This window comes from Rhinolophus sinicus, linkage group LG03 (assembly GCF_036562045.2).
Source record: "Rhinolophus sinicus isolate RSC01 linkage group LG03, ASM3656204v1, whole genome shotgun sequence".
Taxonomy (NCBI): domain Eukaryota; kingdom Metazoa; phylum Chordata; class Mammalia; order Chiroptera; family Rhinolophidae; genus Rhinolophus; species Rhinolophus sinicus.
Genome location: NC_133753.1, coordinates 8,957,314 through 8,982,786, shown reverse-complemented (window position 1 = coordinate 8,982,786; position 25,473 = coordinate 8,957,314). Strand labels below are relative to the sequence as shown.

At 48.4% G+C, this 25,473-nt stretch overlaps 1 protein-coding gene across 2 annotated transcripts; it reads right to left on the bottom strand.

The window, feature by feature from the left end:
• Positions 1-4,669: 4,669 nt before the first annotated feature.
• SERPINA12 (serpin family A member 12) lies at positions 4,670-21,018 on the bottom strand. Of its 2 annotated transcripts, none has more exons than XM_019746017.2 (5): positions 20,916-21,018; positions 12,960-13,610; positions 10,994-11,264; positions 6,756-6,903; positions 4,670-5,128 (listed from the first exon to the last, which is right to left on the bottom strand). In XM_019746017.2, the coding sequence occupies exons 2-5, from the start codon at positions 13,591-13,593 to the stop codon at positions 4,937-4,939; spliced, it is 1,245 nt and encodes a 414-aa protein (XP_019601576.2). In that variant the 5' UTR covers positions 13,594-13,610; positions 20,916-21,018; the 3' UTR covers positions 4,670-4,936. The 2 variants fall into 2 exon arrangements, with proteins under 2 accessions (XP_019601576.2, XP_074183087.1); XM_074326986.1 differs by lacking the exon at positions 20,916-21,018 and adding an exon at positions 17,313-17,531.
• Between the last annotated feature and the right edge of the window lie 4,455 nt (positions 21,019-25,473).

Here is a 25,473-nt window from a genome sequence, read left to right as displayed (position 1 = left end):
CGAGGCAAAGGGCATGTAGAAACTCTTTACTGTCTTCACAACTTTTCTGTACATCTAAAATTATGCCCAGATTTCGACACTTATTGAAAAAAGAAGAAGAAAGAAAGGCCAAGCACCAGGCACGTACATCATGTACACATTCCAACCGTGGCCTAAGACCGCGGGGCATCGGGCCGGGACTTCCATGAGCTCACAGGCTAACCCATCTCAGGTGCTTTCTGCCCATGATGTGGAACCATAGAGTGGCACACCTGCCTCCCCAGTTCTTTCCTGATTTCCTCAAGGAGAACACCTGGGCTTGGCACCAGCAGTCTTTACAGCCATTGTACGCCTGCTAACTTTCCTTTTGAACAAAGTAGATGAGGCCACAGGCTCGGGGCTGCAGCACGCAACGACAGCCTTGGTAGAATTTAATCACTGGGTTGGTTTTGTGTTGAGCATTTTTAGTTAATTTCTCTTTGTGGTAAGTTTTCTAGGTTTCTATATATGATTATGATATTAATTTTTCTGTGTAAACAAATCTGTTTTTTTAATTTAATTAAAGATCAATCTTGAGTAAATAATTATACAAAAGAGATGAGGAGTCAGCCACCATCATCAAAGTAGTTCAGGAATGAATGAAATGTTGGAAATTGAGCAGGAATGGAAAGCTTTTTTTCCAAAGTCAAAGGATGCCGGGGCCTTGCACTCCTATTGTCACACCTGAGCAGTGACATGGTGACTCAGGAGGGTGGGAAATGCTCTCCTGGCTGGGTCTGGATGGAAGGAAGCTGCCCAGGTTGCCCCTGAGTTCTCACCTAGCTTTTCCACACTTGGCACACTGCCTGGCACATAGTAGATGCTCAATAAATATCTGTTGACTAAATGAATGCATGGAAGAATGAATATGTAGATGAAACTTTGGAGCCAGTTCCATCATTTCCAATATGAGCGTCAAAGTGTCCTCTGAGATAGAATAGTAGCCACCTCTTTGCGCAAACGGGAAACTGAAGACCAGGAAGGAGAAGGTATCTGCCCAAGCCACTTAGTCAACATCTGGAAAGCAGGGCTGGGAACTGAGACTTCCTATGTGTGATTCACCTGCCAGCACACCAGCCTGTCACTTCTGGTGTGTGCCCATGTGAACGGCCTCAGCCTGGACAAACAGGAAACCAGCCTCCTGGCACCGTGGGTGTGCTCGAAAAACCATCTGCTTGGAAACTGCACAAAGGCTTTCTGCATCTCATAAAAAGTCAGGCTGGATCACGTCAAAGGGGCCTTTGAACCTTGTGTTTCTGACGTTGGGAACTTTCATTCTTTGGTGGGGCTAGCCCCCCTCCTAACATCAAGTACACCCATGCGTGGGCATCTCCTGGGTCAGAAGGTTCCAGAGGCTGATTATGCAACAGAGACCATGGAGAGTAGAATCACAAAATCTGTTGTCTCAGCGGTGAGTGTCATTTACCCAATGAGGCCGACCTGACCACCACAAGCATCACCAATACCCCGATCACATTTACCTGCTCTACTTAATGTTCTTATTTATTTATTACCCCTATTGTTTATTGTCTGTCTGGAATGTCCATAAGAGCAAGGAGCTTTGTGTATTTTGTTTACTGATGTGACTCAAGCCACTAGAATAGCTTCTGGCACAAAGCAGACACCCAGCAAATATTAGCTGGATGGATGGATGGATGGATGGATGGATGGATGGATGGATGTCCCAAACAGTCCCAGCTCTGTGGCTTCCTAGCTGTAGGACCATGGGCAAATTATGTGGTCTTCCTGAGCCTGTTTTTTCTCATCAATCAAATGGAATGGTCACACTAACTGGGAGGATTTGTGGGTCAGGGGCTTTGTGAAGGCACCTCTGCAGTGCTGGGGTCTGCGAGCCATTTAGTGAGTGCTGGTTACATCAAAGTCAAAATCCATCCATCCATTCATTCATTTATTCATTTGTTCATCCAGTCAGTCAGGCCACAAGCATGTCGCTCAGGGAGGCTTTTAGGAGAAGAAGGATAATTAACACCTGAGAGGAACTGGTGGGCGTGGGAGAGAATGGGGAACAAGGAGGGCATCCGGGCAGCGTGAGATGGCATGAGCAGACTCAGGGAGGTGGCAGTGCAGAGGGTGTGAGTGTCAGACTCACATGGAGAAGCGGGCATGTAGCCTCCCTTCCAGAGAAGAGCAGAGCTCTGGAGGGAGCCGGCTGGGTCTGGAACATGGGCAGACGCTATGGCAGTCCTCCTTTCCAGCAAGCACACACTGACTGCGCATGTTCTCCATGACACACACTGGCCTGGCTACTGCCAAAGGGACACTTACAACACACGAGTTTGCCTGAATCACCCTCCAACTAAACACCCACACAGCTCATTATAGTTCTTCAGTTAAAGAGCAGCTTCTCCTTGTGGCCCACAAGCCCCTAACCTACCTCTCCAGCCCACCTCCTCTGCCCCTATTTTCTTGCTCCGACAATATTAATCTCATTTCAGCTCCTTGTCCATGCCACCTTCCCACCCCAGGGCCTTTGCACATGCTGTTCCTGCTGCTCGGTAGTCTCCCTGTGTCCACCCCAGCTTCTTCCCCTTATTTTTTCTCTCCCAGGTAGAATTTATTTCTGGAGTGAAGCAGGAAAATAGGGCTGTGAAGTAGGAAATCAATAGAAAAATATTTAAGATGCGTAACAGTTATTTTTAGAATAGTCAGTTTAAAAGGAAGATGAATAAAGCATTAGAGCTTATGCTCAATTTCTATTTGAAAGGCCAGCCAGTACTTTATATGTTAGTAACTATACTGGGAAAAACACAGGTATATGCAGTTTTAATTAATAGCTATATTTCAAAAACCGATAAGCTCTCAGCATTCAGAGCTCTCCCCAGTTGTTACATCCTGAAGCCTTTCCTGAGCCCCCAGACTGGTCAGACCCTCATGCTACAATTCTCAAAGTGCACGACAATCGTCCTTCACTGTTCTCACTGGGGCTCATGATCATACTTTGATGTGTGTGGTTACTCTATTCATGGCTGCTTCTCCCACCGGACATTAACTCCGTGAAAGCAGGGGCCAGGTCTGTTTGTATCAGCAGCTAGTCCAGGGGTCGCTGCCCCATAAGTCATTGTGTAATGCTGGATTCAGTGCAGCCTACATGGGGGTGGAAAGAAAATTCAGACCCAGGAACCATCACAATGCATGGAAACCAGTGCCTCATGGAAGGGCTGCTTGGAAGATGCCAGAAAGGTAGAGAAAATTTCATAGAGGTCACCATGGACTGGATGCTAAGGGACGAGCAGGAGCTCATTAGGCAGCAGGCAGCATCCTGATAATGGCAAAGGCACATACCTAGGGCACAGCTGTTAGAAAACAGCTGGTCGTCTCAGGGTGGTGGATCCGACAGCGGCTCTGCTGAATGCCTGCTCCGTGCCAGGCATGGCTATGTGCCGTCTCGTGTAACCCTCAGAGCTCCTCAGCCCCGGGAGGTAGGTATTATTACCCCCTTTCCATAAATGAGGGAGGGACTGAGCCCCAGGAGGGTTACATGACATGCTCAAGTCACGCAGCCTCAAAGTGGCTCACTTGACTGTCCCATATCCCCAGTGGCGTATGTTGCAGACCTGAAACAATTACTGTGTTTGTCTGGTGTCTTCCCACCCCTACCCCTCAGGCTGATGCAGGGGACATGGTGACGATGGTCAGCAAAGCACTGCGTGGGGACTCCCAGCTTTTTGTCCCACATGTGTGTCCCTCGTGCAGGCTCTCAACCTCCTCCCCCTCCCCACCTTCTCAAAGAGGAGCTGCTTACTCTGGTGCTTCCTGAGCTTAGTACTCACCACCAAAACTAGCCCAGTCTCTCTCCAGGCTGCATTCTCCGCCAGCCTGTGCGTGGGTGGGGTCTCCAGGGCCCTGTGGACGTCCAGGGAGGAGGAAGGAGGCGCTTGCTGAACGCACGTGTGCCAAAGCGAGCTGGGCAGCAATCTGCCTTAGAGAAGAGCTGAGGAATGACTAGCCGGCCCCCAGGTCCATGTGGAACCCCTCTCCTCCTGCCCCAAACCGCCAGGCCACGGGGAAGTCACTGCACCTCTCTGAGCCTCAGTTTCCACATCTGTGCTGGAAATGACAGTGCCCCTTGCTCATCCTCTAAATATCCCCGTGAGCATTGGTGCCCACTAGTGACCATAGGCAGAGCCTGCAGGGCCGTGTTTTCTGGGGCAGGTGCATGGATCCCATTCACTCTTCAGCTGAGACTCCTAACAGGTTCAAACGCCAGGCTCTGCTTTTTGTGCTCTGGAACCAGACAAAACTGGCATTGAATCCTAGCTGTAGCCTCTCCAGGTTGTATCCTTCTAATGCTGGACCAGCCCCACCACTGTTTTGCCATCCGCCTGGATGCCCAGCTGAGCCCAGAGCTCCTATGTGGACCCTCTGGGAGAGACAGCTTCGTAGCTCACATGCCAAAGACCCAAGGCCAAGGCTCACGCAGGTGAACTAACTTCTCTAAAGCAGCGGAGCGCCCCAAAAGGGAGGATCACTGTCTGTATCTCAGAAATCCTGACATAGATGCTCAGGGAGGGTGTGTGGCTTTCCCAAAGACCCCTTGTTACTAACATCTGGAACCAGGTCCCTCTCACTTTGCAGACCAGATGCTCGCCTTGGCTCACAGCTGCCTCAAATGATGCACCAACAGTCGGCAGACCTGCGAGGATGTTTATTAAATCATAAAACTCCTCTGCCTGCCAAGTGGATGTGGGTGGGGTGTCTAAGCCCAGCCTGTGCATGAGCAGGGAAGGGGCTAAGCATGAGGCCCTGAGAGCCAGCAGTGCTGCCTCTTTGGACGGTCTTGGGAGCGCACGGTGATGTGGGATTAGATCAGGATGTCCCTGTGGTCTCAGTCCCAGGGAGAGGAAGCGTTTTCAGCCCCAGGCCATGGTTGGGCTTGGCAGCAAACTGGAATTCCTCCTTATGTCCCAGCAGGATTAACAATCTTTCCCATGAAGAGCACGCTCGGCATGATGTCCTCTGTAATCACCAGCAGAAAGGAGCTGTTCAGCTTGAAGGTGAACGGCATCTCCATGGGCAGCGTCTGCATTCCAGAGGCCCCGGCTGCCTCCGTGCCCTTCTCATCCATCTTCAGCTTAGCCTTGTGCACCGCCTGTGGGAACCAGAAAAAAGGGCAGTGCCAAGCCACTCAGAGACCAGGCGTGAGCCGAGGACAGTGAGAGGCTCAGCAAGGGAGACGCCTCCACCGAAGTTGCCCAGCACAGCAGTAGCTTAGCTGGTGCCAACCTCCCTGGGGCTTCTGCTGTCATACGTCATCACTAAGGATACTGAACAAGCAGCTGCAGCATCAAGAAACAAAATGATGCAGGGGGACCATGACTATGGGGGGTGGAGTGGGGAGGCTGGCGGACGGAGTGGCGTTTGCTATCTTTCCTAGGAATTACAGGGAAGCATCAATGGTTCAAATGGCAGAAAGTGTTTGTTGAGCTTTAGTGAGATGGAAGGGAGGAGGTGGCATCCTGTGCAGAGGCCTCCCGCCCCCTCCCCACGCCTTTCATCTGCCAGGTGGGTGGTTGGTAGATGATTAAGAGGGAGCCAGATTCCAGAATAGCTGTTGGAGGCAACTTGGATCCCAGATCCATCCCAAAACCATCAACATCTGTGACTAGGTGATCGACCTGGGAAATGGATGGGCTTCTGCAAAACAGTGACACATTTCATTCCAGTGTACCAAATTCTAACAGTGTTCTAGCAGGCCAATAGCCGTGGGTGTCATGGAGAATCACAGCTATCAACACACCTAATTGCAGAAGGAAACGAGCCATTGAACTCAATAAAGGCCTACAGGAAAGGGGTAGCTGGCACGGAATATTTATAGGCAGTCTGTGGCAGGAAAACTTAAAAGTGAGACAACTCTACTAAGAAAGCCTATCTTGCTTCCTCTTTTAAGCTGGAATGAATCTGATTCAGTCCTGACAGCTCATTTTGGCACCTTGGATCCGTCCCAGGTCAGCGTGACCTACACACAAAGTACCAGACAATCCCTACTACCCACGACTTGGTTTCCTACCTCCCAGCTGCTCCCCCTACTGGAAGATTCTCCCCTCACCCATCTCTGCTTGTGGAAATCTTTCCTACCACCATGCCCTATTAACCTAAAAGTAGGGTTCCAGATAAAATACAGGCCGTGCAGCGAAATTTTAATTTCATATAAATAATGAATATTTTTAGTGTAAGTATATCCCATGAAGTATTTGAGACAGTCTTATACTAAAAAAAAAAGTCATCACTTATCTGAAATTTAAATTTAACTGGATGCCCTGTATTCTATCCGCTAAATCTGGGAACCCTACTCATCTCTTCCTCTCTGCTTGCCCCAACAGGCAGCTGCCCAGCCTTGCTGGAGACCACAGGTCCTTTGCTTGCTCGTCACTTCATCACGTAGACCATGTTTAGGATTTGCTCCTAACAGGCCCGTGAAGCCTTTGAGAAAGGGTCCAGGTCAGACCTAGACCCATTCCAGACCTGATAAATGGTCTGGACCTTGACCAATTGCTTGTAGCCCCAGGAGATTGGTCCCAATCTTAAAGACTGAAGTCGTGAGGCTTGGGCAGGTTCATGATTCGCCCAGGATCTCATGGCTGGTGAGGGCAGAGCTGGATTCGAGCTCAGCCTCCCTGGTGGGTGGAATCCTGGCTTGTACAGCTGCTGTGACAGCGGCTCTGGCCCAGGGCTGGGTGAAGGCTCCCTGGGCCAGTGCCCGGGACAGGCAGGCTTACCTCGCCCACTTTCAGGCTTCGATTAGGGACAATCCTGGAGAGATCGCCGTGCTCCTCAAAGATTCTGGTGATACCCAGGTGGGAAAGAGTCTTCTTCAGGTTGTAGGTGCCAGTAATGGAGAACCTGGGCAAGGACACGTCTACCACCCTGGGAAGTGGGAAGTGACAAAGGTGAGCAACAAGGTTCTGCCTTTTTCCAGGGCAGGCCCCAGGATAGATAGTGACTGAGACATTTGTCCTCCCAGCCCCCGAGGTCTCAGACTTTCTCTGTGTTCACAGAATGAGGAGGGGCTCCTTAATCTCAGGATCCTGATTTAGAAACACCTGTGCTCTCTGAACTACGCCCCTGTCTCCTATCCAACCTGTTCCAGAGCCCTCATCGCAGAAATATTCTCAAGTCCCCGCTGCCTCAGGGTCCCTTCAGCTGCAGCCACCAAGGTCTCCCCACTGCAGTCTCAGCCATGCCCAGGCTCTGAGCCATCCTGACCCCAGCAGGCCTAATGCTAGAGGCGGCAGTGCCCGAGAGCTGAAGCCAGGCAGAGCTGAGGTCACATCCGCTCTGTGTCTCATGAGCTCTGTGACATGGAGCAAAGGATCTGACCTCTCTAAGCCACTTGTGCAAAAGTGATGGTGAAAATCATAGCAGCCAGGGAGAATAAGAGTCGCACAGGAAAGGCACGTAAGGTGCTCAGCAGAGTCAGCAATCAGCAAGGGTTCATCCTCTTGCTCTGGAGTTAGCAGCAGCTTCCCATCCTCTGTGAGTGGCACCTGGCTTGGCCTCTCTGCCCAGGACCTGTGCACATGTGTCCATGAGGTGCCTGCGAGCTCTGGATTCCTGTCCACCTGGCTCTGAACCCCATTTCTTCTTGCCTCTCCAAGAGCTTCATTCCCGCCTATGTTTCCTTTTTCTCCCACGCCATCTATCAATGGTGTCTACCTGCTCAGTCTCAGAAGCAGAACATCTGCTATAATAGCCCCTATCCTGAAAGAACAAAACCAAACACATCTCCATTGGCCTTGAGTCACCTCTAGCTTCCAGCCCACATCGTTTCTTTCATTCTTAGTGGAAGCTGTACCTACCAGCACTCTCTGCTTCCTCCCATTACGGCCTCAACCCACTCCAATCAGGCCTTCGTCCTCCACATTCTACCAAAGCAGCTCCTTCCGGAGTCACCGCCGACTTCAGCTTGCTGGATCCAATGGCCAGCTGTCAGGGGCCAGCACTAGAAAGTTGATGCATTTTTCCATCTCGATGCATGCCCACCCAAGTCTGTGCCCTCCTGCTTTTCCTCTCCTCACCAGCCACTCCTTCTCTCACCCTTTGTTGCTTCCGCCTCATGGCTCATCTCATCGCTGTGATGCTCCAAGCCTCAGACTTTGGTCCTCTTCTCTTTGCTATCTTTTCTCCCTCCCAAGGGACTCCATTCAATGTCACCACTTTAAACACCAGCGATAGGCCCAGTGACTCCTCAACTTACCTTTCTATTCATCCATTCATTCAACAAATGCATTTATTAAGTGCCTACTCTGTGCCAGGCACTGTTCTAGATGCTTAGATGCATCTGCGAACAAAATAGGCTGCAGTCCATGCCCGTGAGCTTGTACTTTAGCAGGACAGTCAGGCAGTAAAACCAACACAACAAAAATCAGAGCGTAGCATAGATACACAGACCGGCAGTCTGCGTATAAGAAGGCAGTATGTGCTGTGGGAAAAAATACAGATTCCCTGAAAGGAATCAGGAATGCTGGAGTAAAGGGAAGATTTGACAACTGTGAAGGAGGCAAAGGAGTTGGGCAAGTTACTTTTTTTCCCCTTTTTTCTGAGCGAAATGGGTAATCACAGTAGTGTTTCGAACAGAGCAGTGACATGGTCTTCTTAGGGTTTAAAAGGATCGTTTTGTCTGCTCTATGAAGAATATACTCTTGGTGGGGTGGGGCCGGGGGGGTTGGGGGGGACAAGAGTTGATCCTGGGAGACCATTTGGAGACCAGGTGTTGGGAGTCATAGAGCTCACCAGAAGGGATCAGACTCCAGATATTTTTTAAAGTGGGGCCAATGGGATCCCCTAACAGATTGAATGAGAGGCTGGGGAGAAGAGAGTGATTGAGTAGGGCCCCACGGTTTTCAGCTTGGGCAACTATAGTAGAAGGTGGAGTCACTGGAAGGAGATCAGAAGCTTGAGGAGATTCCATAGGATGTCCGTTCCCAACACACTGAGACCGAGATCTTACCGGGCATCATCCAGGGGAGATCCTGGCTCAGCAGACAGATCTGTGACCCTGGAGTCTGAGAGGGAGAACTGAGGCTAAGGACAGAATCACGGGGAAGCTGGGGTCACACAAGTGGTATTGAAATCTCTGAGCCTGATGCGGGCACTAAGGCAGTGAATATCAATGGGAAAGAGGCCCGAGGAGTGAGTCCCATGCCACTCAGCTCTGAGACCTGCAGGACAGGGGAGAGGTGAGAGGAGCCAAGAGACTGTGGGGGCCTGGAAGCCAAGTGAAAAATACCTCTTAAGAAGGAAGGGTGAGCCATTGGGTCAGATGTTGCTGGCAGGTTGAGAAAGGTCTGAAACAAGCCACATGGGTGCCCTTGGTGATGGAAGTCTCCATGGTGGTGAGTGCAAAAGGCTGACTGGAGTGGGCTTAAGAGGATGGGAGGAGAGGAGCTGTGGACAGTGAATAGAGGCAAACTGCTTCAAGGTATTTACCTGCAAAACGGAGCAAAAAAAAAAAAAAAAAACAGCAATAGGGGAGTAGTGGGGTCAGGAGAAGATTGTTTTATGATGGGAGAAATAACATCATCTTCATATCTGACAGAGATGATTAGTAGAGAGCAAACACATTTGCTGATGTAGGAAAGAAAAGAGTTTCTCGAGTGACATTCCTGAGTAGTGAGAGGAGGTAGGATCTGGTGCGTAGATGGGGAGAGTGGCTTTAGTTCATGTCGAAGTGGGAAAGCAGAAAAAGTGGGGCCGATGCTGGAAGGTGGCTTCATGTCACAGGAAATATGTAAAGGTGTGATGGGGTACTCCGGCCAGGAGTGGACCTGGAAAGTTTGAACAGGCGATTGATGTTTCAGTCACCAGCAATGTGTGCCTCCTACAGGTGGAGATTTTGATTTGCTTTTTGGGAAAGCTGAGCCTTTCCTCTGGGGAATCACCATAGCTGGCTTCTAATTACACACATACAAAGCAGGAGTCTTCAGTGCAGAGCCCAGGCTGCAGCCATCCATAGCCTAAATTCCCAAGTGTGCTGGGCCCACGTCTTTTAGGTGTGTGCCTGCTGGCTTGGTCACTTGCCCTGGGGAAGGGTGACTTTTCTCCTCAGTCTGTCCTAGGCCTTATGGTCTGGAGGGGACCACACAAAGAGCACACAGGAAGGGCCCGTCTGCCTGCCCTTCCCCATTAAGGACCAGTGGAGCGGTCTAGATTTGACAAGTTGTCTCCCAGACCATGTGAGCTCAGAAGGTAGGACTGTTGGCCTGTCATGTTCTGATGAAATGCAGTTCCCCCCTGGGAACCATGGACGACCATGGAAAGAGGATGCCAAGTTTCCCCTGAGCGGGTAGACATTACTGCTCTCCGTCATCCTGGGGCCAGAAGTGACTGCAGAGTCAGGACCTCATCTGCAGTGGGAGGAACAATCCTTTCCATGGTCCTCCTGGCAGGGAGGCCTGGCCTAAGGAACAAGAAGCTGCAAGAAGTCCTAGCATGTTTCCGGGGACAGACCAGGAGTTAGCTAGGAGGGCACTCTGAAGAAGACCCTAAGAGAAGCTGGCACCAGGACTCCATGAGAAGCCACTTCTATGTACTGTAAGTATCCCTGGGTCCTTGTGGGGAACTTTGGTTCTGTTATCCCCAAACCTCCAGTAAGGCCTGTGCTGGCCTGAGGAAATCTCACAGGGCCTATTCCACACTTGGGTGGAGGAACAAAGGGAGGAATATGGACAATCTCTTGAAACCAGAGAGCAGATGACAGCCCCCCAGGGATATCTGCGTGCGGTTGGTAGTGCCCTTGTAGTGGTCTCAGCTCCGGGGTTGCAGAGGGGCTTGGCGAGGGGAGCACGAAGCACCCTTGCTGGCCGGCACAGAGCTGCAGCTCCATGGGAAATTGTCAGAAATAACTTGGAGACGGGAATGGGATAAGAGCTCAGTAAATTGGGGATAGAAAAAGTAAAGAGAGTGGGAGGAAGGGAGGAAGAAGGAAGAAGCTGCATACAGCAGGCTCCCTCTTTACCTTCGCATGACTAATTTTTTCCATCTGTCAAAAGTGTCCAGCCTCAAGGCCTCCTCCACTTGCTCCATTTTGCCCTTGTCGGGAAGAATGAAGGTCGCTGTGATGTTGTTCTTGTAGGGCATTTCCAGGATAGTGCAGGAGAGCTGATTGTCATGGCCAACTTTATACATGCCCCCACGAAACATCATGGGCACCTTCACTGTCTTGTTTCCATCCAGAATGAAATCTTCCTCTTTAGTTGCCTTTGGATCAAACTCATGTTGCCATGTGGCTTAAGATTAAAGAAGGACAAAGTGGCATTAGAGTCCTGAGGGAGAATAGGTGACTAGATCTAGTTCACCACTGGTCTCTGTCCACATGGATTCAAGGAAAGGGGTTTGAATACTCTGAGACATCAGGACAGAACCCCAGGCATCCCTGTCCTCGTGCCATGCCCCTAAAGACTTTTGGTGAGGTGGACTGGGGCTTCATTATCAGTTCCCAAAGAAGCCAGGACCAGGGCTACTGAGCTAAGAAGAGAGCTGTAGATTGTCCTAAGCCCACGTACTCCTGAGGGTGAGCAAGCCTGTGGACTGTGTCCCAGCAGAAGGGACTAGATTATACTTAGCAGAGACTATTTGGATCTGATATGAGTGAAAATTCTCAGCTCTCTTGTAAGTCAGCCCTGAAGGTGCCACTCTCACGTGGGACTAAGAAAAATGATGGACTAGGCTGAAGAGCAGTGGACTGGCAAACCTGGGTGTTTGGACCCCTCCTTTTCTATCCTGTAGACTCTTCGATGCCATTAGGCATAAACTCAGGCCTAGGTCTTTTCCAACTCACTACCCTCAGAGCCCTCAGGATAGGCTTCTGAGGGCCAAGTCCCTGAGTTCCAATTCTAGCGTTACTGTTTTAGAAGGATAACCTTGAGTCTTAACCTCCCTGGGCTCCAGTGTCCTTATCTGCAGAATAGGGATATTGATGGGCACCTAATAGGATTGCTGTGAGTCTGGGAAAAGGCAGCACAGCTTAATAACTGTGTATAGTGAGTGTCGAATGGATGCTAGTCATCATTGGCATTATTGTCACCATTGTTCTTGTAATCTAGGGGCTGTAGCGACTTTGGGAAATTCCGGATTCTCCTTTCTCCCTCTGCTTTGGGAGGACTGAGATTTCAGTCTACCGTTGTCACTCTTTTTCTTTTTCTTCTATTGCCATCATCCTCCTGTGGATTTTGGGATAGCGGAATTTCCATATTCAGAACCATGTTGCTGATAACCCAGCAGTAATCTTGCCTGGCCTGATGGCTTCTGGCCTCTGATTCTTGCCTATGTTGGCCAACCTTTGTGTGCGCCTATCGTGTGTGAGTGGGTGTGTATGGTCAGGGGGATGGTGCTTGGATTTGGGAATACTCTTCCACTTTCTTTTCAGTCTCTCACCTTCAGACTTGGGAATCTACAGGTTCAGATAAGAGGCCAAGGGCCCCACCAAAGTGATCACCATCACCATCGTCATTAATACCATCACCATTCTGGGCCTCTGCTTGGAGTGATGGAAAGTGCATAGCCCTCGGGCCAAAAAAAGTGGATTTCAGTTCTTTCATTGACTGTCTTTGTAACCGAGTAAGTCAATTACTCTGTCTCTCTGAATTTCATTTTCCTCATCTAAGAAATGAGGCAAAGAATGTTTCTGCAAACTCTACAACCAGTTTTGTGTTGGTATAATCAGTAATAATGAAAAGGCATACATGGAGACTAATTTAGACTTCACAAAGTGCATTTCACATACATTTTCGCTTTCAACCCCAATAACGGCCCTATGAGTGACGTGTCAAGGTACTCATTTTGCAGATAGGAAAAGTGAGGCTCTGAGCAATTACTTATGAATTCAAGGTCACCGAGCACGCAAGTGACCAACTCAGTCTTAAATCCAAGCCTACCAGCCATCCTACATTTTCCATCTCAGCATGTCTTTTTCCAGGCCTTACCTTGAAGGAAAACATAATTTCCAAGGATCATCACAGTGCCCGGATCTATATACTCAATCAGTTTATCGATTTTCCCCTGGGTTTTCTGACTGACATAGTCATTGATCTGCTTCTGAGTATTTTTCAAGTTCTGGAAGTTGGTAGGGATGATGTCTGCATTGTACAGGTTCTTGCTGTCTGTCAGAAACTTCTCTTCCGGCCGCAGCCTCTGATCAATGAACAAGGTGTTCCCAAAGCCCAGCTTGAGGTTCTGGTTCCACTGGTTCAGCCTGCAGATAAGGTAATGGAAGCCCTCATGAAGGTCTTTCTCCGGTATATCCTTGAAGTTGAAGGCATTTTTAATCTCGGCCAGCGTGGAATCCTGGGCACCCAGACACAGCATGGAGAAGGCCGTAGAGATGCTCACGGGGGAGAAGAAGATGTTCTTGCTGTGGCCCGTGGAGGCTATCTTCCTGTACAGCTTAAAGCCGAAGGCCATGTTCCGCCTTGAGAGGTCCCGGGCTTCCATCCTGCCCTTCCTCTTTTGGGTCTGGCTCATAGCTCCATGATTCTTCGGAGAGAAGTTGGGCTTCAGAAGACCTTCCGCAGTGAGGAGGCCAGCCAGAAGCAGGCCCAGGCCCAGCATGGGGTTCATTTTCCTCGGAGATGGTCCTGTTGAGTGGTAGATCTGAGGTTAGTAGAAAAAAGAACAAAAGAACCCCATTGCCCCTCTTACCCACGAGGAAGCCCTGTGCGGGTGTTCCTTTACCCTCCCATTCAGCCAACCTGAAAAAGCTTCCTCCATGCCAGGCACTGGATTTCGCTTCAGTGCACCCTGTTGGTGCCAGGCCCAGTTCCCCTAGGCGGGTGGTGCTGTGAGGGTTGGCTGCTGACAGCTCACCGCTGCCCTCCCCACTCCAGAAAACTGTCGTTGGCTGATAGGAGTTAACTGACCCAGGAAGTTATACCCCAGACCACAGCCATTGCCTGACTGATGCCCTCCGGAAGCCAGTCCTCTTGCCGCATTGTCTCAATGCTGCCACGCGCTTCATGCTCCAGGCCCTCTCCCTGGGAGTCAGGCCAAGGCTAGATGTTACCTGGAAACACAGCCTTTCTCAGCTCCTTCCTCCCCGGCTTTCCCAATGCCTCAGAGTGAAGATGCTTAAACACTTCCACCACGGAGCTCAGAGAACATTCTCAGCCATAGGTCTATCAGCCAGGTGAGATGCAAAGCCATTGAGCAACCTGCAGGCCAGAACCTGGAGCAGGGGGCCAAACGACTAGAAGCTTCATTCCAGAAACATTTTCTGGCACAGACAGCACACACACACACACACACACACACACACACACACACGAGTTTTACAGTGATGCCCAGTCAGTGACTCCTGTAAGTTTTTTCTACCCCATCAAGTTTTGGGAACAAGAACTGATTACGAAATCAGAAGTCTGGATATTGGTGTTCTCTTGCTTATGTGTTAGGTGGCACAGAACAAGCCTCTTGACCCTCAATATTGTCATCTATGAAATGGGGGCGGGTAATACTTTGGCCTCCTCTGCACTGGATGCTGCTCATCAGCTCACAGTTCGCACCCCTTGGGACACAGTCTGCACCCTGCCAGGTCTCAGCTGCCCCCCACCTTTATATGCCTGTGTCGCAGTGGTCCCCACAGCCTCCTGCCTAGTCCCACTGAGTGCCGACAGCCAGGCCTTTCTCCCTCCCAAAATAGCCCACACTAGCTCTATTCCTGGGCCTTTCCATCTGTCATCACAGACCCTAAACTGACCCAAACTTGTCAGACGGGTACCAGTCCCACATGCCGGAGTAGGCTAATTTTTGTCTATTTAAACTGAGTGATTGGTTATTTCCCAGTAAGTTGATAGATTGCCCAAGTTGAGCAATTCTTTTTTGGTTTTTATTTTAGAGAGAGAGAGAGAGAGAGAGAGAGAGAGAGAGAGAGAGAGAGAGAGAGACTGGTTTTCACTCTAGATAAAGTAAGTAAACAAAATGAAGAAAAAGAACAAGATAGAATCTGAGCCCTGTGGGATACACGGGGGGCAGAGAAAGCTGGAATCTCTACTTCAATTCTTCTCTGACTGTCCTGCCCCCACGCTCCCCATTAATGTGGGAAAATAATTTCCTTCTCTTATGAACAGGTAAAATAGCATGGCACTGACGCAGAAGTCATTCACCCAAACCAGGTATATACTAGGTATAAACCAGGAGCCCTCTGGACAAGAGCGCAGGTGCCTAAGGCCTGCCCACGGAGGAGGTGACCCTTGGGAGGGCTCCCACGCAGGGCAGCCGGCCCGCTTTCACCTCCCACACCATCCTGATAAGCTTAGTAATTGGGATCAGCCAATCAAAATAACTGGGGGGTGGGGATAGAGAGATGCAATGACACATTTAACAACAATAATATTTGTAATTTTGTGAAGTACTTTCACACTTGTTATCACCAGTAGATAGGAGAAACAACACACCAACAAAAGGAGCACATACCGGATACAAAAGAAACAATGCCTTGTTGTTTGGAACCATTTACTTTAGAGGGCAGAGCACTCCCCGGCTTACCTCTCTTGTGACAGTTTGCTGGGCTGTCTCTCATCCCCGTGGCTGGAGTCCTAACGAGCCAACGACAGCCAACCAGAATGTCCCCACTCACAAAGGGGCCTCTTCCTGCCCCAGCTGGACACAGGCGTCCTGCCCTGAGCACCCCCAGGTCTCTGAGACCGCAGCTCTCCTCCGGTCCTTTCCAGAGTTCCCCACAGAATGCACAGTACTTGGAGAGACTCAGTGCCCTCCTTGGGATGTGAGGGGTCCCGATGATGCCCTCTGGCCTCCCAAAAGGCCAGCACCAAAGCCCTGGACTTGAGGACAGTTCCCAGGCGTGCTCTGTGGTCCACATATTCTAATGGATCAGTAGTGTTTTAAGAGGAGATCTCTGTAGACATCTTAGACGTTATTATCTTTTAAAGCAAATTACAACTAAGTGATGGTAAAACACACCTTCCTTTCCCTGGTGGAAGGGAGAGTAGATCCATACAAGAAATCTAATGACCATTGCAGTACACTTGATCCTCCTTCCTGGGAAACAAACAACATGGAACACAAGTCCATCACCCCACCTCTAAATTTGCTCTGGGGATGTCTGACTTCGTTTCTTGAAGAAATATTTTGAGGAGTGGCCAGATGGCTCAATTGGTTAGAGCGTGAGCTCTGAACAACAGGGTTGCTGGTTCGATTCCCACATGGGCCAGTGAGCTGCGCCCTCCACAACTAGATTGAAGACAATGAGCTGCAGCTGAGCTGCCGGAGGGGCAGCTGGATGGCTCAATTGGTTAGAGCGCGAGCTCTCAACAACAAGGTTGCCGGTTCAATTCCCGCATGGGATGGTGGGCTGCACCCCCTGCTACTAAGTTAAAAACAGCAACTGGACTGGGAGATGAGCTGCGCCCTCCACAAGTAGATTGAAGGACAATAACTTGGAGCTGATAGGCCTTGGAGAAACACACTGTTCCCCAATATTTCTCAATAAAAAATTTAAAACAAAAAAATATTTTAGGCCTTCCCTCCCTGCCAGGCACTGGGGCTCTGAGCCATGCCAAGGAGTGGTCTGGGCTGCTGCTGAGTGACCCACAGCCTCCTTCGGAACCCAGACACGAAGCTGTGTCTGAGAGGCGGTGCCCGCAACCGGCCCCACAGGCTTCTCCACGTCCTCAAGCACTTTGCAGCTCTTTGCCTGGCCTGTTCCTCCTGCCTTCAGGACTTCGTGCTGGGATGAGGAACCATGTGGGTTGGAAAGTTTGGAAAACCATCAGCTTCAGGGCCACTTGTACTTGTAAAGGGGAAACCGAGGCCCAGAGTGGATAAAGGAGCTACCTGAGGTCACAGCATGCATTTTGATGATTCAGAATTGGAATCCAATACACTAAGGTGATTCTGCAAAAAGTAGGTGAAAAGAGGGTGCCTGGCCTCACTTTCTCCATGAAATAGTAAATTGATGGATACAGCCTCTGCCCTCAGGGAGAGCTAAGATACACAGACATTCACAGACAAGGCTGACCCTGGCCAGAACCGAAAGGCAGGGGCAGACCTCAGTTGGAAGGACCCCCCTACCTCCCAAGACAACCCCATCCCCGCACCCGCCAAGAATTCTTCTCTAGAAAAGCACCGGAGGTCATTAGACATCCATGAAAATGAATCAGGGCCTCCCTCTTCCGAAAAAGGCTTTCCCAGATTGAAATCCTCTAGGATTTTCTTCAAGAACCCACCCTGGGACTGGTCTGTTTACCTTTCGCATCTGAAGCAAATTTCACCGTGGAATAGAAAAGAAGCACTTGACCTTTACAGAGGAAAGATACCATACTCACAGTACATTCAGGAGAAATCCACGGAGCCAGCCAAGTGGATCTGCTGTTCTTGTTTTATTAGTTATACTTCCATGGCCGCTTGGAAAAATAGACTGAGGCCAATAAAATTAGCTGGCTCAAGTGGGCAGGTGATGAAAGTTCGAGAGCAATGGCCACACCACCTCCCCGGAGACTTCTCCTCGCTACCCAGGCAGCAGGGTGATATTTAGATCATAGCCGCTGGGTGGTGGCTTCTCTGAGGAAGTCCTTTTGTATCTTTTGCAACTACTGTGTTTGCCAATCATTGTGGAACCTGGGGTTTTATGCAGGTAGTTCAGCCCGTACTCCTGACATTAAATATTCAACACAAACATCACCACTGCCATCTACGGAAAAGGTCGATAGCTGGCTTTCTTGGGGTCCTTCCCTTTATACTTCATTTCTTTCTTTTGCTATTTTTCAAATACTCTACAGTTATCAGTTCAATTACCTTAGCTCACATGGAGTCCTTTTGGGGAATAGAACCAAAAAGAGATGAATAGACAGTTAAATACATAGTTTCTGTTCGGGGGAACAGGGATAAAAAGTTCACATCCAAGCTTGCGATCACTCAAGAAAATTACAAATTGTTTTCTGATTGCATATTTGTTGTGTGAAGTAATGAGACCATGATTGATTTTCCCCCCTTTACTTTTCTGTGTTTTCAGAGTTTCCTTTAAGGAACAGGTATGAGTTGAGAATTAATTTTTAAAACACTAAAAATAAAATGAAATTCTTATCTTCAGGTTGCTCAGAGAGAGGAGCGGTGATGGTCAAACCCCCTGGTCCTGGGATGGGAGAGCAATGGGTCCAGTGGACCTGCTTTCACTTCGGCTTCCTCTGAAGACCTCTACCGAGCAGAAACATCATTAAATTGTCCTTCCTGTGTACTGACATGTCACAGCAGGTGTTGTGTGACCACAGCACGAAGACTTGTGGACCGCGTGTCTCCTTCCTGTGGGGTGTTGCTTTTAGCAGTCATGACTCTCATCCCCAAAGCTATATAAAGCAGACGCCCCAGTGAAACCTTCCAGAACAGAGGTGAAATTGGTTCTTTTCCAGGCGTGGTTCAGCCACGTCCTGACTCACTCACAGACCAGACCAGCCAGGCCTTGGGGATGTGGGGCCCCAGAGCTGCCAGAACCAGGAAGTGCACTGAAGGAGCCTGGGTGGCTACTTTCCCTCACCCAGGGAGGCAGGCCTCTCTGTTGGAATGTGTCAGGTCGGATACCATCATGTGACCAGATGAGGCAGAGGCCACCCTGTCTGGCTCTGTTCACTGATGGGTGCAGATGGGAACACAACCCTGACACAAGGACAGCCTGAGGGGAGGGCAGCAGTCCCATCATGCTGGAAGCCGAGAGCCAGCCAGCAGACACTGACCCAGAATCCAGGCCTGTGCCCTGGTTTAGGAGGGGAAAACACTGCCTGCTAATGACAGGGTGAGGCCTGTGGGAGTCTGTGGGCCACACCCACTGGCCTGTCCCAGACAGACTCTGCTGCAGGGCAACTCCCATGGGAGGTGCATGGGGGGAGGCCCAGGAGGGATGACCACTGAGTGACAGACAGGAGGCTGTCCCTGGGACGTCTGTGCTCCCACAGAGACTGGGAAGCCACAGCGGAGGGTAACCACAGGTGGTCTGGAGGCCAGGCCTGGCCAGGCACGAAATTTCAGTAAGGAGTTGCCCGTTCCTGTCAGGGAGAAGAGTCCTTACAGACTTGCGTCAACCGAGGTGGCTTTGCAAGGGACGGTGTGAGTGGACAGAAGCAAGGAGACAGCTACAGGAAGGCCAGTCCCCAACCAGCACTCATCAAGGGCCACAGCCTACACTTGAGGTTGCTCTGACTACCTGCAGAGGGGAAGACTCGAGGCCCACGGATTTGGGCCTGGTGTCCATCAAAGGCTAGGAAGGGAAAGATGATTGTCCAGTCTGGGGACACCACAGTGAGCTGATCGACCAGAGAGAGTGGCCTGAGCCTGGCGAGTGGCCTGAGTATGTTTGTAAAGCATGGCCATGTGTAGGAGTGAGAGAAAACAAGGAATTTCCAGTCTCACCGCTGCTCTTTGGCTCTCCCCGATACTGGGCTTGTGAGAGATCTAGGAACACATTAATAACCATGCTACACCCTGGTCCCGAGAGCCCAGGTCTGGTGGAAACACAGGAGAACACAAAGATACAGCTAAGCTCAGTAAAGGCTGAAGTCGAGATAGCTCCGGGAGGTAAGCGGAACCTTATCCCACCTGAAGTGTTTGGGACAGTTTCCTAGAAGGGACATTCTTCAGCTGGGCTCTGAGGGATGAGTAGGAGTTCTCCAGTTTGAAAAGTGACAACAAGAGTAACACAGCAAAGATCCCACAGCCTAAAGAAAGTGAGTGAACTATCCGATGCCTATAGAAAATGTGACTTTGAGTTTTTGTGTCCTTTTGGAATAACCTACTTCTAAAGCAGTCATCTCAACCTGGGAGCGCATTAGAATCATCTGGGAGCTTTAAAAATATCCATTTCTCGAATATCCCTCAAGAGATTCTGACTTAGTTGGTCTAGGACAACGCCTGGGTGAGGGTGCTGTTTCCTCAGAAGAACCTCTCCTGAGGATTATAATGAGAATCCATGGTTGAGATTCTCTGTTCTAAAGCGAATAATTCCCATCTGATACTATGGGAAAGACCTGAGACATCTCTGAAAACACTGAGCTTCCTTACCTCACAGATATCTAGAATTTCTACAAACCTATAGCAATCAAGGCAGTGAGGTGTTGGCACAGAGACAGATAAATTGACTAATGGAACAAACTAGAGAATCCAGGACGGTCCCACCCAAGATGAGCCATCTGATATGTGACAAATTCCTCAGGGAAAGGATGGTCCTCTCAACTTATGGTCCTGGAAACACTGGATATCCATATGGGGGGGAAAATGAACCTTAACCCCATGTCACTCCATATACAAAACAATTTAAGAAATCACAGACCTAAATGTGAAAGGTATTAGGATGGACCATATGAAACTGAACCATATTCAATGATTTTTTTTTTTTTCTTTTACCTCAAAACCCACCATTATCGAAACCACAAAGCTCCTGGAAGAAAATAGAATAGAGTATCTTCATGACCTTGAGACTGACAAAGGCTTGTTAAACAGCACACACAAAGCACTAACATAAAAAAGAGATAAATTGAACTTCATTAACATTAAGAACTTCTGTTCATCAAAAGTCACCTAAGAGAGTCCAAACGCAAGCCACAGACTGAGAGATGGTACTTGTAAGACATATGTCTGATAAAGGACTAATGACTGATCTTTTACGTTTCTATGTAGCAACAAGGAACAGACAACAACTTACAAATAAGCAAAGACTTGAACAAATGCTTCACGACAGGACCTCCAAATGGCCAAGAAGCACCTCAAAAGGTGACATAATCAGTCATCAGGAATACACAAAGCGAAACCACAACGTACCTCTACACACCCACCAGAATAGCTAACCTTATTCATTGATTTTTAAAATTTATTTTTAATTATAGTTGGCATGCAATGTTGTATTGGTTTCAGCTGTACCACAGAATGATTCAATGTTTACATACCTTATGAAGTGATGGCCATAATAAGTCTAGTAATCGTCTGTCATCGTACATTGTTATGATATTGTGGACTATTTCTCTAATGCTGAGTTATTTTATGACTGGAAATTTGTACTTCTTGATCCTCTTCCTCTTTTCCGTTCGTCTCCCCACCCCCTTCTTCCGGCAAACCTCAGTGTGTTCTCTGTATCTATGAGTTTGTTTCTGTTTTGTTTTGTTTGCTCATTTGTTTTGTTTTTTAGATTCCAGACATAAGTGAAATCATATGGTATTTGTCTTTCTCTGTCTGACTTATTTCACTTAAAATAATATTATCTAGCTCCATGCATATTGTCACAAATGACAAGATTTCATTCTTTTTATGGCTGAGTAATATTCCATTGTGTGTGTGTGTGTGTGTGTGTGTGTGTGTGTGTGTGTGTGTATCATGTTTTCTTTATCCATTTATCTATTGATGGGGACTGAGGTAGCTCCGTATCTTGGCCATTATAAACAATGTTGCAATGAACGTGGGGTGCATATGTCTTTTAGAATTAGTGTTTTGGATTTCTTTGGATAAATACCTAGAAGTGGAATTGCTGGGTCACAGATAGTTCTATTTTTAACATTTTGTAGTACCTCCATACTGTTTTCCATAGTGGCTGTACCAATTTACAATCCCAGGATGGTTCCCTTTTCTCCACAACCTCGCCAACACTTGTTGTTTGTTGATTTATTGATAATAGCCATTGTGACAGGTGCGAGGTGGTATCCCATTGTGGTTTTGATGTGCATTACCCTGATGACAGAATAGCTAAAATTAAAAAGACTGAGAACTCCAGGGCGTGGAACAAGTGGAACTCTCTTACACGGCTGGTATAAGCTGGCACATGCACTGTGGAAAATTGCTTAGCAGGATCCATTAAAGCTAAATTCATGTTTACTCTTTGACCTATTAATTGTATCCCAGGGTTTAGATCCAGAAATGAGTGACTATGGGTTCATAAAAGACAGGTCCTGGGATGTCCACGGCAACTTTATGCAAATAGCCCCAAAGTAGAAACAACTCAAATGTCCATTAACAGTCTAATGAAAAATAAGATAAATTCCAGCCACCACCCCAGATTATAATTTCCATTTCCATGGGTGACCCCACAATTCTGTCTTTCACAGGGTCCCTAATTGGTGCTTATCACAGGCAGCCATGGGAGACAATGACCAAGAGTGTGAAACACTATGGAACCCAAATCACATTAGAACAAATTAAACAGGACCTCCAAGCAATAAGATAAATATTGAGTTAATGACAATGTAACTTTATTCATTAAATTAAGCTCCAATTAGAGCATCAGAAATGATTTTAAAAGAAAAGTAAGATTTTTAAAGCACAAGATCCTAGGTTACCCGAGAGAGGTTTCAGTACAAAATGGTGAAAGTCTTTCCATACAAAAATCTAAGTCAGAAAAAAAAAAGTAAATATACGTCATAAAGAATTGAAGAAGCATTCTGTAAATAACAATAATCATTGCATTGAAGATAGCATGTCGAAACAGTGGTAAAAAGGTGAACAATTCCATAAATGCTATTGGAAAACCAAAAGCATCATTTTAAAAATAAAATTTTTAATATTTAAATATTTAAAAATTAAAATAAAAAATATTGAAGGAGTATCTTTTTATAATAGTAGAGTAGGCGAGAACTTCCTAAGCATAACACATACAAAAGCCAGAGACCATGAAAGAAACGATGATATATTGTGGTGTAACGTATTAAAAGTCAACACTATGCTCAGAATGAGGACCAATTACAAACCGGAACACATATGTGCGTGATAGAGGGCTAAGGTTCTTTAAAATGACAGTTCTTACACATCAGTAATAACCACATATGTTCCTTGATAGACAAGTGAAAAAATGGGAAAATATGTACGGAAATATGAGTGGGGTCTGGCTTTGTGTTTCCTCTTTATTTTCTTCTTCATCCTTACCTCTGCAGAGCAAAACACTTTCATACACATTATTATTACGAGATACATTTACTGATACGTATTACGTATTTTTCACCTGAACTTTGTAAGTTAGGTGTTGTTTGACCCATTTTACATACGAGATAACTGAATCACATAATTAGCAGACCAAGGAATCAAAAAGCAGGCCTTCTGGTTTCTAATCCCTTGTTCTATTGACAGCTGTGGATGACCAGAAATGACATTGGTGACCTCAGTGTTCAGACAGCCAGCTCTGACCTCGGGAGCCCCTGCCCACACTGGTGCTGCAATCCCTAGCCAGGCATGGAGAAGGAGGCAGACGTCTACTTGAATGGTCACCTTGGTCCTTGGCTCTCTCCCCTAAGACACATGCACACACACAAATATACCATGCACGCACACACACCACATTCACACACAAACACCACACACACACACACACACATCACACCACACACGCACACACAAACACACCACACACAAATACCATAAACTCGCAAACACACCACACATACACACACAAACACACCACACGCACACATGCACGCAAACATACTACACACACCATACACACACACACACACACACACACACACACACTCTTTGGATTGGTCTCCCTGTCCCCTCTTTTCCCCTTGGTCTTTGGCTTTCCCCAGGTCTTGCTGCTCTCAGCCTCCTGGCCCTCTCTCTGTCCTAGTCCTGTGGCCTCCAGTTTTCAAGTGTGGTCCCCTAGACTCCCCAGCCCCACCAGCCTCATCTGCAAACTGGGTGGGCTGCTGCCCAGGACATGCTCAGTTTGCCTCCTCCACCTCCGCCCCTTCCCCTGGGTCAGCATAGCCAGTCGGCCCTGCTAGGGTCAACACCCAGATGGCAACATGTCTGGGAGTCCCCTTTCTCAGCCCCTGGAAAAGCTCAGGCCTGCTTTTCCCCTCCCACCCCATGCACCGTGCATGGTGCTAGCACATGGTGGGAACTCTGTAGATCCATCTGCCTGGTTTGCTAGGACCCAAATGTTTGGCTCCCAGTGAAGCTCAGAGAGAAAGGTGAAGGCACACTGCCCAGAAATCAGGGTGCCACTCCATTCCAGTCCCTGGCTTGACAGCCGTGATATCTGTAATGTCTTTGAGTAGAATCATCCACCCAGATTCCTTCTCTGGGCAGGAGAGGAGTGGGTGTGTGTGCCCTGGCAATGCTACAGAATACCAGCCACACAGCAGAGATGTCTGCATGGCCCCTGCCCCACTTCCCAGGGGCTGGCTGGGAGCAGGTGCCTCGCCCTGCCCTCCCCCAAGCTCTGGGAGGTCTGGAACACACTGGCCTGCGCCTGTGTTCTGGGCGCCAGACATAGGTGACCCATAATGTACCAGGTGACTGGGGAAGCCCTTCCTCACTCTGATTCTCAATTTACCCACTGGTTCAATGGAGGACAGGGGGATGCATTGGACCGGTGTTTGCCTGAGGGGCCAATCTCTTAGAAATCATGCTGCGACTCAATTCCACTTAAAATAATACAGATTCAAGACTGTGCTTAGTGATGTGGCCAGGACTAGAGGCTGGTATAGCAGCAGAGCAACAGAAGGTATAGGAGCAGAATGTTCCAGAAAAATCTTTATGGGAGAACAATTGCAAATTGCAAATTGCAAAAAAAAAAAAAAAAAAAAGTCCCTAATATAATGTTTACTACACTGTGGGATAAGCCCACTTGATTTCATCCAAGTGAGCACCTACACACATATGTGTGCTCACACACACACACAAATAAATTTAATTCTTACAAGTCTATGAAGGAAGGACTATTGTAATTCCCTCTATAAATTAGGAAATTGAGGTGCAAGATAGTGAATAACGGGTGGCTGGTTGGTTCAATGGTTAGAGCGCGGTGCTCATAACACCAAGGTCGCCAGTTCGATTCCCACTTGGGCCAGTGAGCTACGCCCTCCACAACTAGATTGAAAAGAACGACTTGACTTGGAGCTGATGGATCCTGGAAAAACACACTGTTCCCCAATATTCCCCAATTAAAAAACATTTTTTTTAAAGTCGATAGTGAATAACATGCTGAATATCACCTGATTATTAAGGTCATGTACATCTTCTTAAGAATATCTTAATACAAAAGAAGAAAAATATTAAATGTAGATACTCTTAGTAGAGAAAGTGGGAGAAATTGAGGAAAACTGGGGCTGCCTGTGTAACCCCACACGAAGCCCTTGCTGTTAAATAGTTGGCAGCACGCTTCCAGATGGTGTCTTGTTCCTCTGGTTTATCTGGTTCCCCGTGGCCCAGCGGGGAGCAGGAGCCTGGTGCCACCTTCAATTTCTGAGCCATTCATGGAGTTTCATCTGTCTCACCTTCTCCTTGTCCTCTTTCCTGCTTCCTTTCAAAGCGGTCTCCTCCCTGCCACTGACTGGCAGTTTGGGTTCAAACACCGATGGAGTGTCTCACGTGGCAGGCAGTGCGCCCGATGCCGAGCAGGGAGGAAGCATCCGGTCCTCCTCCGTGAGCTCACAGACCGGGAGAGGGATGGACACGGGAGGAGATCTGGGACAGATGCCTGACTAAACCTTGGGGAATTCCCAGTGGAGAGATGCTTCT